This window comes from Pleurodeles waltl, chromosome 10, assembly GCF_031143425.1.
Source record: "Pleurodeles waltl isolate 20211129_DDA chromosome 10, aPleWal1.hap1.20221129, whole genome shotgun sequence".
Classification (NCBI taxonomy): domain Eukaryota; kingdom Metazoa; phylum Chordata; class Amphibia; order Caudata; family Salamandridae; genus Pleurodeles; species Pleurodeles waltl.
The window spans coordinates 829,858,802-829,873,396 of record NC_090449.1 but is presented as its reverse complement, the minus strand read 5'-3'; the positions used below and the strand labels follow the sequence as shown (position 1 = coordinate 829,873,396).

Here is a 14,595-nt window from a genome sequence, read left to right as displayed (position 1 = left end):
GTTTGAGATTCCCGGTGGGTTCGCAAATGACCTACCTCATAAGTATTCATAAGGTAGGTCGCAATTTGCAACCCCATTGGGAATGGCCTCACTCAGAGGGATGGTGGACTAACGGGACAGCAGACCACCATTTCTGTGACTGCTTTTTAAATAAAGCAATTTTTATTTTTTTAAATGCAGCCCGTTCCCTTGAAAACAAAAAAATGAAAAGTTTTCTTTTCATTTTATCAGAGCAGGCAGTGGTCCAGGGACCACTGCCTGCTCTGAAAAATATTTTTGCTACCATTACCAAAGGGGAAGGGGTCCTGTGGGGACCCTTTCCCATTTGCGAATGGGTTAGCACCAATTTGAAATTAGTGCTAACTGTGATTGTTTTGTGACCGCATTCACGGTCACAAAACAATCCTACATCGCACTGCTACTCGCAATTAGGAAGGGAACGCCCTTTCCTAATTGCGACTCGCAAACCCTTTTTGCAATTCGGTAAATAGATTACCGAATCGCAAAAATGGGCCTGTACATACCAAAATGCACCCGTTGCGACAAGAAAAATGGTACTTACATGTGGCCCTTAGTGTCTTTAATTACAGCATAAGTATACTCTTATTACCATATCAGTGTGTTACATTTCTGCATGAATGATTGATCTTGTTGCCATTGCTTTCTGTTCCTTAATTAGATAAACCTCGAGGACATGGTCTTTGTTAGATCACAAACTTGTATTTCTGCAGGGATCACAATTACAAATGGTGCAGTGGTTATCGCATTCTAAGGAGCGATATACACCAAACCTTCTGATAAACTTCGGCAGGTCAAAACAGTACAAATGTAATGGGCGAAAAGCCCGCAAAATATTGTACATGCACATTTTGCTACAGAAAGCACCAAAGTCTGCATGTTATGCCCAGTTGTTGGAAGGGTAACTCGCAATAATGGCTACTTACTGCATTCATTATATTCCAAACCTCAGCGTATAGGATTTTATTGGATGTGATGAATGACACCAAGTCTTTCAGGACATTTCTAATTGAAGCCCAAATTTAATATCTGTTTATTAGCTGCTGAGTTAATATTTTTTGACGCTATGAAATTGTTATCTCTATTGTTTTTTCAGCCTCTTTCCAATTTAGACCAAGAGACGCTTGTTGAATTGGTAAAGCCAAGTATTGATTACCTGCGCCATAAAAAATTTCGGTCTGGAAACTATCCATCATCTTTAAGTAATGAAAGTGATAGACTAGTGCATTGGTGCCATGGAGCTCCAGGTGTCATTCATGTGCTCCTGCAAGCTTACAAGGTGAGTGAGAACAACAACCTGTGCATTGTATAAAGCGTTTTTTCATAATTTGGTGCTGGTAGAAAGTACATACTTTAGGAATGTTTTGGTACAATGTTCCATTATAAATGCAAAACAGAGAGGAAGGCCAAGTGGTTTCAGAGGACTAGCTATGATGTCACAGTAACCTTGGGTTTTGTCAATGAATTTCTATGGTTTAAGCAACATATTATTACACTACCTAAAGATAATGTCACTTTAATCTTTGTTTTTTCAGTGAACTTCTAGTTTTTGTTATCATATTTTCCCCAGCTCCCGCCCTGAGCATATTTTTTGATGATGCGCAGTAGCAGATTTGACACAGAGTCTGGGCCAACCTCTCACGGGCAGGCAACCTGCCATTGATGTCCAACCACTCCCCATGTTTATGTAATCCCCCACCGATACCCACTCCACATTTGTTTTTGCAATTTTTCCCAGGTACTGAAGTATTCTCATACGTCTACACAGGGGTCATGTAGGTCCTGCAGCAGTCCTTCGGGACTACATGGGAGACCTCACTGTGTAGGATTACAGCAAGAACTGCAGCACAAACATTTTTTTATTTTGTCCCCCCATAAGGGCCAGTGTGGTCAGGGTCTTGACCCCAGGGGAACCTTATTTTTTTAAACTTAAACTCAGGATGTTTAGCTGACATTTTCACCTAACTACTATAACATCTGTGTGTGTATGTACCTATATATATATATATATATATATATATATATATATATTTGATGGCATGAGTAGCTGCAGATACACATGCTATGCACAGGTCCTGCCATCTAGTGTTGGGCTCGGAGTGTTACAAGTTGTTATTCTCCAAAGAAGTCTTTTCGAGTCACGGGATCGAGTGACTCCTCCTCTTTGGCTCCATTGCGCATGGTCATCGACTCCATCTTAGATTGTTTTCTTTCCGCCATTGGGTTCGGACGTGTTTCTTTTTGCTCCGGTAGTTTGAGTCGGAAAAGTACTACAAACTATCTAAATTCGTCAGTATTGTTTTCGATCGCATACCATCTATCATCGTCGACACTTCGGTACCGGCGGATACAGCTCTGTACTTGCCCTTCGGGGTACCCGCACCCAACTCGGGCCTGGTTGGCCCAACCAAAGCCTCGTCGAAGCCTCATGGACCGGACCCCGTTTCGATTCTGCCCTTGGTGCCACGCCAAGTTCCCGTATACGGACCAACATCTAGTATGTAACCTGAGTCTATCTCCAGACCACCAAGAGGATACTTGCGAGGCCTGCAGATCCTTCCGCTCAAAGAAGACTCTATGAGACCGAAGAGCGCGAAGGTTGGAAATGGCATCGAGAAGCACTGAACGTCTCGATGTAGAAGAGGAGGAGATGATGCACACCGCAGTCTCAGTTCAGGGGTCCGACTCCGAGCACGAGTCCGACAACGACAGACCAATCACAGCGGGACAGAACATGAGTGCCCCTGCCCTGTCCAAGCCCAAACACACGGCCTCGGGGATGCCACTGCCGGAAGGCCATTGCTCCACCCATAAAAAGACTGCCGGTGACCAAGCAACAACTGCGGTACCGAGAAAGGCCACTCCACCGAAGCCTTCGGACTCGAGGTGAAGCACAGGCTCCAAAATAGTCAAGCACCGACCCATCGAGTCGAAGCCTCGAAAGTCAGCCTGGGAGCCAAAGCCAACAGCTACTCCAGGCCTTTCGATCCTGAGGAAACCGGCTTCGGAGCCGAAAAGACCCATATATACAGAGGAGCATGGATTTTCCAAACAATTGAAAGAAAGCCATAGATTTGTGGAGGAACTTACGCAAATGGAGGAATTTGACGAAAAACAGGTCAGAATTCAAATTCATAAAGACACTGGCAATATCCTCACTGCACCTCCTCTAAAAAACAAAGAGGAAGCTGGCCTTTGAAGGACATTTGGACACTGACCAGCCACCGGCTAAAGTGCCAAAACCCAGACAAAAATCTCCACCTCCTCAGTTCTCACCTCACCAGTCTCCTCAACTAACTGTCTCTCCACCTATTAACCCTACTGCACAGTCTCCAGTACACTCTGCAGAGTCACACCAAGATGATGTCGACCCATGGGACCTTTTTGATGATCCCATTTCTGACAATAGTCCAGAGTGCTATCCGTCAAAGCCATCACCCTCAGAGGATAGCACCTCATACACTCAGGTTCTAGCTAGGGCAGCATCATACCATAACGTAGCCATGCACACAGAACTTCTTGAGGATAATTTTCTATTTAATACGTTGTCCTCAACTCACACCACGTACCAGTCTCTACCCATGCTTCCTGGCATGCTAAAACATGAACATCAAATCTTTCCGGAACCAGTTAAGGCAACAGCAATCACTCCTAGGTTAGAAAAGAAATATAAGCTGCCTCCTTCTGACCCAGTTTTTATTACCCAACAGCTACCCCCAGATTCCGTAGTGGTCAGCGCAGCAAGGTAAAGGGCTAACTCCCAGTCGTCTGGTGATGCACCGCCACCAGATAAAGAAAGCAAAAAAATGTATGCTGCTGGTACAAGAGTAGCATCACAAGCGGCTAATCAATGGAGAATAGCCAATTCCCAAACGCTAATGGCTACATACCATAATGCCCACTGGAACGAGATGAAAGACATCATCCAGCATCTCCCCAAGGATCAACAGAAAAGAGCCCAGCAAATAGTCGAGGAAGGGCAGGCCATTACGAATAATCAAATCAGGTCAGCGTTAGACTCCGCAGACACAGCCGCAAGATCTATCAATACAGCAGTCACCATTAGACGGCACGCATGGCTTCGGTCGTCAAGCTTTGAACCTGAAATCCAGCAAGCTGTTCTTAACATGCCATTTAATTAAAAACAGCTGTTTGGCACACAGGTTGATACAGCCATTGAAAAAATGAAAAAGGGCGCAGACACTGCTAAAGCTATGGGAGCGCTTTACTCAACACAGTACAGAGGCTCATTTCGAAAGCCTCAATATAGGGGAGGTTTTAGAGTCTGAAAATCTGAGGCATCTACCTCACAATCCAAACCGTCTTACCAGCCACAGTACCAAAGAGGAGGGTTTCGAGGAACCTACAGGGGACAATTTCCCAGAAGTAGGGGAAAATATCAGCCCTCAAAGCAAACCACTCACACAAAGCAGCGACTTGCTCCACATCTTTCCTCACTACACTTCCCCTGTGGGAGGAAGACTGCAAAAGTTCCACACACACTGGTTACCCATCACAACAGACAATTGGGTCTTATCCATTATCCAACATGGTTACTGCATAGAATTCACACATATTCCTCCAGATATACCTCCAAACCCACACAAGCACTCCTCCCAACACATTTCAATGTTGCAAGCAGAGGTACAATCATTATTACTCAAACAAGCTATAGTGCTTGTACCACATCATCAAATAGGAACATGGTTTTACTCCCTGTATTTCCTCAATCCCAATAAAGATGGAACAATGAGACCAAGACTAGATCTCAGAACTCCCAATCTTTACATCCTATCAGTACACTTTCACATGGTAACACTACAGGATGTAGTCCCACTGCTACAACAAGCGTTTATGGCAACACTGGATCTCAAAGATGCGTATTTTCACATACCCATCCATCCAGCGCACAGAAAATATCTCAGGTTTGTAATACAAGGAAAACATTACCAGTTCAAGGTGTTACCTTTCGGGATAACAACAGCTCCCAGAGTATTTACAAAATGCCTTGCCGTAGTCGCAGCCTACATAAGAAGGCAACATATCCATGTCTTTCCAAATCTCGACGACTGGCTAATAAAATCCAACAGTCAAACACAGTGTCAACACCATACATGTTATGTAATACAGACCCTACACACACTAGGGTTCTCAATAAAATACCAAAAATCTCACTTACAACCAGCGCAGGTTCAACAGTATTTAGGAGCCACATTAAATACCCAAACAGCACTTGCAAGCCCAAGTCCACAAAGGATACAATAATTCCACAATATATTACCACGAATCCAGCCAAACCAACAGTACACAGTCAAATTTGTCATGAAACTGTTGGGCATGATGGCATCATGCATCGCCATTGTCCCCAATGCAAGACTAAACATGCGGCCCTTACAACAGTGCCTTGCAAAACAATGGTCACAGGCACATGGTCAGCTTCAATATCTAGTGTTGATAGACTGCCAAACACACATCTCGCTTCAGTGGTGGAATTCCACAAATTTAAACAAAGGGCGGCCATTTCAAGACCCTGTGCCTCAAGCCACGCTTACAACAGATGCATCAATGATTGGACGGGGAGCACACCTCAACAATCACAACATTCAGGGACAATGGGACAACAAACACAAACAACTTCACATAAACCACTTAGAATTGCTAGCTGTATTCCTAGCACTCAAAGCCTTTCAACCTTTTCTCGTTCACAAATACATTCTCATCAAAACAGACAATATGACTACAATGTACTACTTAAACAAACAGGGAGGAACCCACTCATCACAACTTTGTCTTCTAGCACAAAAAATTTGGCATTGGGCAATTCACAACAACATTCACCCTGTAGCACAGTACATTTCAGGGATTCACAATCAATTAGCAGATGTTCTCAGCCGGGCTCATCAGCACACACACGAGTGGGAAATTCACCCCTAGGTACTTCACAAGTACTTTCGCCAATGGGGAACACCAGACATAGATCTATTCGCCACGAGCCAGAACGCAAAATGCCAAAACTTTGCATCCAGGTTCCCACACCCTCTATCCAAGGGCAATGCTCTATGGATCAACTGGTCAGGGATATTTGCTTACGCTTTTCCCCTCTCCCGCTCATTCCATTTCTGGTCAACAAACTGCGTCAAAACAAACTCAAACTCATACTTATAGCGCCAATGTGGGCACGTCAACCATTGTACACAACATTGTTAGACCTATCACTAGTACCACACATCATGCTGCCAAACAGACCGGATCTGTTGACACAAAACAAACAACTGATCAGGCACCCAAATGCAGCAATACTCAATCTAGCAATCTGGCTCCTGAAGTCTTAGAGTTTGGATATCTACATCTTCCACCAGAATGTATGGAAGTAATTAAACAAGCAAGAAAACCCACTACCAGGCAGTGCTATGCAAACAAATGGAAAAGGTTTGTCTTTTACTGCCAATCCAAACACATAACTCCTCTTTCCGCATCCATACAAGACATTGTAGGTTACTTACTTCATCTACAAAAAAGCTAATTTAGCTTTTTCATCCATTAAAATACATCTCACAGCTATTTCAGCCTATTTACAAAATATATAAACCAAGTCTCTATTTAGAGTCCCTGTCATCAAAGCCTTCATGGAAGGGCTAAAATGTATCACACATCCAAGAACACCACCAGTGCCTTCATGGAATCTCAATATTGTACTCACACGGCTCATGGGTCCACCATTTGAACCCATGCACTCGTATCTAACGTGGAAAGTAGCATTCCTCGTTGCAATCACTTAATTACGAAGAGTTAGTGAAATACAAACATTCACTATTGAACAACCCTTTATACAAATACACAAACATAAAGTTGTACTTCGCACAAACCCAAAATTCCTACCTAAAGTCATCTCACCGTTTCATATACATCAAACAGTGGCACTTCCAGTCTTCTTCCCACAGCCAGACTCAGTAGCAGAAAGAGTGCTCCATACATTAGACATTAAGAGTTTTAATGTATTAAATTGACTAAACAAAATCATTTAGAAAAACGAAACAGTTATTTGTTGCATTCCAAAAACCCCATACTGGTAATCCTATCTCAAAACAAGGACTAGCCAGATGGATAGTAAAGTGTATCCAAACTTGTTACCTAAAAGCTAAAAGACAGCTATTAGTAACACCAAAAGCACACTCCACCAGGAAGAAAGGAGCAACAATGGCATTTCTAGGAAATATACCAATGACAGAAATCTGTAAAGCATCCACTTGGTCAACACCCCATACATTTACCAAGCATTACTGTGTAGATGTGTTAGCAACACAACAAGCCACAGTAGGACAGGCTGTACTAAGAACACTATTTGAAACAACTTCAACTCCTACAGGGTGACTGCTTATGAGAGGAGAACTTCTTTGTAGTCTATGCATAATATGTGTATCTGCAGCTACACATGCCATTGAACGGAAAATGTCACTTACCCAGTGTACATCTGTTCATGGCATGTTCCGCTGCAGATTCACATGCGCCCTCCCTCCTCCCCGGGAGCCTGTAGCAGTTTAAGTTACACTTGAATTTGTACCTATGTATACATATATCTATTCCATTTGTATGGACATCTCTTTCTTTACACTCTATCACTCCTGCCTTACCCTCTGTGGGAAAACAATCTAAGATGGAGTCGATGAGCATGCGCAATGGAGCCGAAAAGGAGGAGTCACTCGATCCCGTGACTCGAAAAGACTTCTTTGAAGAAAAACAACTTGTAACACTCCGAGCCCAACACTAGATGGCAGGACCTGTGCATAGCATGTGAATCTGCAGCGGAACATGCTACGAACAGATGTACACTGGGTAAGTGACATTTTCCATATATATATATATTTATATTTATATATATGTATATATATATGTGTGTGTGTGTGTGTGTGTGTGTGTATATATATATATATATGTATATATATATATTTTTTTTTTTTTCACTTAATAAACCAAAGATTACAAGGATGTTATAGTTAGGCACACATTTGAAACGTACAAAATCATAGAAATTCCCCAGTTCTTTAATTTCTCTAAAACTACTGAATTACACCAAAACAAACAAAATAAGGTCACTTTCTGGACCACGACCTACCTTACTGCCAAATTTGGTGTAATTCCATACAGTAGTTTTTGCGCTATTGCTGCTCAAAATCCCTATCGAAAAATGAATGGGGAAAACATGTTTTGGGAATCCCCTGGACGGATCACCCCAAAAACTTCCAGACATCAGCTGACGGAACTGGCAAGTATTTTTAAAAGGTTCCGTGAAGATTCATCAAGCGGCACCAAAGATATAGGCAAGTAAAAAAACACTTTTATATAGAAACTGGGTCCTAACTATAACTACCTAGTGACGACCACCGTAATTGTTTTATTTATTTATTTATAAATATATATATATATATATATATATATATATATATATATATATATATATATATATATATATGTTCGATGGCATGTGTAGCTGCAGATACACATGCTTTGCACATCCCGCCATCTAGTGTTTGGTTCGGAGTGTTACAAGTTGTTTTTCTTCGAAGAAGTCTTTTCGAGTCACGAGATCGAGGGACTCCTCCCCTTTCGGCTCCATTGGGCATGGGCGTCGACTCCATCTTAGATTGTTTTCTTTCCACCATCGGGTTTGGACGTGTTCCTATTCGCTCCGCGTTTCGGTTCGGAAAGTTAGTGAAATTCTCGGAAAATTCTACGGTATTGTTTGTGTTCGGTATCGGGTTAGTTACAACAGATCGACACCGAATTTGGAGAAGCTCCGGCGGCCCTTCGGGGTTTTCGATTCCCCAGCGGGGCCTGGTCGGCCCGACCACGTGCGTCTTCAAGGCTAATGGAACGGACCCCATTCCGCTTCTGCCCCGAATGTCACAACAAGTATCCTTATACAGATCAGCATTTGGTCTGTAATTTGTGTTTGTCTCCAGAACACAAAGAGGATACCTGTGAGGCCTGTCTAGCGTTTCGGTCCAGGAAGACCTTAAGGGACCGAAGAGCAAGAAGATTACAGATGGCGTCGGTGCCGACAGGACAAAAACACATGGAGGAAGAAGAGGAAGCCTTCTCCATCGAGGATTCGGACTCGGAAGAGGTCGATTCTGAACAGACGCCGAAAACCGTGAGTAAGAAGTCGATACACAAAACTCACGCAAAGACCAGTAAAGCCCAGGGGACGCCACCGCCGGCAGGCCATGGCTTAACCCGAAAAATAGGTGACCGAGCATCGGCACCGAAAAAGGGCATGCATGTGTCGAAGTCATCCGACTCCGGTCGAGATACCGGCACAGAGCAGCTCGACCCGAGACACCGGGTCAGAGCAATCTCGGCACCGAGAGAGCAGCACTGAAACATGTCGGCACCGAGAAATCAGTACGCCGAAGAGAAAAAAGTGTCGTCGGAACCGAAAAAAGCAGCCGAAAAGGTTTCGATACCGAAACATCCGGCCTCGGAACCGAAAACAAGTTCCTACACAGAGGAACAAGGCCTGTCCTCACAAATGCAAACACATAGATTTGGACAAGAACTAGAGACAATGGAGCCAGATTACACCCAAAGAAGGCTCCACATCCAAAAGGAAACAGGGAAGATCAGTACTCTCCCTCCGATTTGAATGAAACGAAAACTTGCCTTCCAAGAGAAAGACAAGCAGCCACAGGCAAAGGTGGCTAAACAAGTAACCCCGCCACCATCTCCACAACGCTCTCCACAACCATCACCGATAGCCACTCCACCAATGATGCAATCTCCAACTCATACAGGGATGAGTCAGGATGATCCAGACGCATGGGATCTTTATGATGCGCCAGTGTCAGATAACAGTCCCGACTGTTATCCAGCTAGACCGTCACCACCAGAGGACAGTACCGCTTACGCACAGGTGGTGTCAAGAGCAGCAGCGTTTCATAATGTCAGCCTGCATGCAGAACCAATTGAAGACGACTTTCTATTTAATACACTGTCGTCCACACACAGCCAGTATCAAAGCCTCCCCATGCTACCTGGAATGCTAAAGCACTCCAAACAAGTGTTTGAGGAGCCTGTGAAAGGAAGAGCCATTACTCCAAGGGTGGAGAAAAAATATAAACCGCCACCAACAGACCCTGTGTACATCACACAACAGTTAACACCAGACTCAGTGGTAGTAGGAGCAGCTCGCAAGAGGGCGAATTCACACACCTCAGGAGATGCACCACCTCCAGACAAAGAGAGTCGTAAGCTCGACGCGGCGGGGAAAAGAGTGGCGGCACAGGCAGCCAACCAGTGGCGAATTGCCAACTCACAGGCTTTATTGGCCAGATATGATAGGGCTCATTGGGAGGAAATGCAACATTTTATAGAACATTTGCCAAAGGAGTTCCAAAAAAGAGCACAACAGGTGGTGGAAGAAGGACAGAGTATCTCAAACAATCAGATACAGTCAGCAAATGATGCAGCAGACACAGCTGCTAAGACTGTAAACACAGCAGTGACAACATGGAGACATGCATGGCTGCGTACATCGGGAGTCAAGCCGGAAATACAACAAGCTGTGCTGAATATGCCATTTAACGGACAGCAGTTGTTTGGGCTGGAGGTGGACACTGCTATCGAACAACTTAAAAAGGACACTGATACAGCCAAAGCCATGGGCGCACTCTACTCCCCACAGAGCAGAGGCACATTTAGGAAAACATAGTTTTGAGGGGGGTTTCGAGGACAAAGCACAGAACCCACAACCTCACAAACAAGGCCCACTTATCAGAGCCAATACCAGCGGGGAAGTTATCAAGGACAATATAGAGGGGGACAGTTCCCAAAGAGTAGAGGGAAGTTCCAAAGCCCCATAACTCCACAAAACAAACAGTGTCTTCGGCGTCGCAAATCCCCAACTCATAACACCAGTGGGGGGGGGAGACTAACCAACTTCTACAAACAATGGGAGGAAATAACAACAGACAATTGGGTTCTAGCCATTATCCAACATGGTTATTGCATAGAATTTCTAAAATTCCCTCCAAATGTCCCACCGAAAACACACAATATGTCAAAACAACACATGGATCTTCTACAACTGGAGGTCCAAGCGTTGTTACAAAAAGATGCAATAGAACTGGTACCAATTCATCAGAGAGGAACAGGAGTTTACTCGCTGTACTTTCTTATACCCAAAAAAGACAAAACTCTAAGACCTATATTAGATCTCAGGACATTAAATATCTACATCAAATCAGATCACTTTCACATGGTGACACTACAGGACGTAATCCCATTGCTCAAACAACAAGACTACATGACAAAACTAGACCTAAAGGATGCATACTTCCATATACCGATACATCCTTCCCACATAAAGTACTTAAGGTTTGTATTCCAAGGAGTACATTACCAATTCAAAGTGTTGCCATTCGGAATAACAACTGCGCCAAGAGTTTTTACAAAATGCCTGGCAGTAGTAGCTGCTCATATCAGAAGGCAGCAAATACATGTCTTCCAGTACCTAGACGATTGGTTAATCAAAACCAACACGCAAGAACGGTGTTCACAACACACAAAGTATGTCATAGAAACCCTCCACAAACTAGGTTTCTCACTCAACTACAACAAGTCACACCTTCAGCCGTGTCAAACACAGCAATACTTAGGGGCGACAATCAACACAACAAAAGGGATTACCACTTTAAGCCCACAAAGGGTACAGGCATTTCACAATGTAACACAAGCCATGTACCCAAAACAAAAGAGACAGGTGAAGATGGTGATGAAACTACTAGGCATGATGTCCTCGTGCATAGCCATTGTCCCAAACGCAAGATTGCACATGCGGCCCTTACAACAGTGCCTAGCATCACAGTGGTCACAGGCACAGGGTCAACTTCAAGATCTAGTGTTGATAGACCGCCAAACATACACCTCGCTTCAATGGTGGAACACTATAAATTTAAACCAAGGGCGGCCTTTTCAAGACCCAGTGCCTCAATACGTAATAACGACAGATGCCTCCATGATAGGGTGGGGAGCACACCTCAACCAACACAGCATACAAGGACAATGGGACACTCAGCAGAGACAGTTTCACATAAATCACTTAGAACTACTGGCAGTATTTCTAGCGTTGAAAGCATTTCAACCTATAATAAGCCACAAACACATTCTTGTCAAAACAGACAACATGACAACGATGTATTATCTGAACAAACAGGGAGGAACACACTCGACACAGTTGTGTCTCCTGGCACAGAGAATATGGCATTGGGCGATTCACAACCACATTCGCCTAATAGCGCAGTTTATTCCAGGAATTCAGAATCAGTTAGCAGACTGTCTCTCTCGGGATCACCAACAGATCCACGAATGGGAGATTCACCCCCAAATACTAAACGATTACTTCCAAAGATGGGGAACACCACATATAGACCTATTTGCAACAAAAGAAAACGCAAAATGCCAAAACTTCGCATCCAGATACCCACAGGATCAGTCTCAGGGCAATGCGTTATGGATGAGTGTGTCTGAGATATTTGCATACGCTTTTCCCCCTCTCCCACTCCTTCCATATCTGGTAAACAAATTGAGTCAAAACAAACTCAAACTGATACTAATAGCACCAACTTGGGCAAGACAACCTTGGTACACAACACTACTAGACCTCTCAGTAGTGCCTCATGTCAAACTGCCAAACAGACCAGATCTGTTAACTCAACACAAACAACAGATCAGACACCCAAATCCATCATCGCTGAATCTAGCAATTTGGCTCCTGAAGTCTTAGAATTCGGACATCTAGACCTTACACAGGAATGTATGGAGGTCATAAAACAAGCTAGAAAACCTACCACAAGACATTGCTATGCAAATAAATGGAAACGATTTGTTTATTACTGCCATAGTAATCAAATTCAACCCTTACACGCATCTGCTAAAGACATCGTAAGCTACTTACTGCACTTACAAAAGTCAAAGCTAGCTTTTTCATCCATTAAAATACATCTCACCGCAATTTCAGCTTATCTACAAATTACGCACTCAACTTCACTATTCATGATCCCAGTCATAAAGGCATTTATGGAGGGCCTAAAAAGAATTATCCCACCAAGAACACCACCAGTTCCTTCGTGGAACCTCAACATTGTCTTAACACGGCTCATGGGTTCACCATTTGAACCCATGCACTCATGTGAAATACAGTACTTAACATGGAAAGTAGCATTTCTAATTGCCATCACATCTCTAAGAAGAGTAAGTGAAATACAAGCCTTTACCATACAAGAACCCTTTATTCAGATACATAAGCATAAAGTAGTTTTAAGAACAAATCCTAAGTTCTTACCAAAGGTCATATCACCGTTCCGCTTAAATCAAACAGTAGAACTACCAGTGTTCTTCCCAGAACCAGATTCTGTAGCTGAAAGAGCACTACATACATTAGACATCAAAAGAGCTTTAATGTACTACATTGATAGAACAAAACAAATTTGGAAAACAAAACAACTGTTCGTTGCTTTTCAGAAACCTCATACAGGGAATCCAATATCCAAACAAGGCATTGCCAGATGGATAGTTAAATGCATTCAAACCTGTTACCTCAAAGCAAAAAGAGAACTGCCTATAACACCAAAGGCACATTCGACTAGAAAGAAAGGTGCTACTATGGCCTTTCTAGGAAACATTCCAATTACTGAAATATGTAAGGCAGCCACATGGTCTACACCTCATACGTTTACCAAACATTACTGCGTGGATGTGCTAACAACACAGCAAGCCACAGTAGGACAAGCAGTACTACAAACTTTATTTCAAACAACTTCAACTCCTACAGGCTGAGCCACCGCTTTTGGGGAGATAACTGCTTACTAGTCTATGCAACGCATGTGTATCTGCAGCTACACATACCATCGAACGGAAAATGTCACTTACCCAGTGTACATCTGTTCGTGGCATGAGACGCTGCAGATTCACATGCGCCCGCCCGCCTCCCCGGGAGTCTGTAGCCGTTTCGAAGTTGATCTTGAACATTTGTAAATTTGTAAATATATCGCTTTAAACCACATTATGTACATACATATTTACTCCATTGCATGGGCACTATTACTATAATACACAACTCCTACCTCACCCTCTGCGGGGAAAACAATCTAAGATGGAGTCGACGCCCATGCGCAATGGAGCCGAAAGGGGAGGAGTCCCTCGATCTCGTGACTCGAAAAGACTTCTTCGAAGAAAAACAACTTGTAACACTCCGAGCCCAACACTAGATGGCGGGATGTGCAAAGCATGTGAATCTGCAGCGTCTCATGCCACGAACAGATGTACACTGGGTAAGTGACATTTTCCATATATATATATATATATATATATATATATATATATATGAATCTCCAAGGACTCCTGCCCCAGTACTCCGGGCGAATAAAAAAAAACGGCACAATCCAGTACACAAACTTGCTGTTAAAAGGGCTTTCTTTATTCCATAATTATAAAGTGCAAAGTGTGAGGTGCTACCTGGCCTATGCGTTTCGGCAAAAGCCTTCGACTGGGCCATGATATATATATATTTTCACTGAAAAA

General features: G+C 43.4%; 1 protein-coding gene across 2 annotated transcripts in view; it reads left to right on the top strand.

The window, feature by feature from the left end:
* LANCL2 (LanC like glutathione S-transferase 2) overlaps positions 1-14,595 on the top strand; it is a 233,752-nt gene that overhangs the window by 109,260 nt on the left and 109,897 nt on the right. For both annotated transcript variants that reach the window (XM_069211503.1, XM_069211502.1), the window contains one exon: positions 1,115-1,297. In XM_069211503.1, the coding sequence (XP_069067604.1) occupies positions 1,115-1,297 (183 nt within the window). The remainder of the gene's footprint in view (positions 1-1,114; positions 1,298-14,595) is intronic.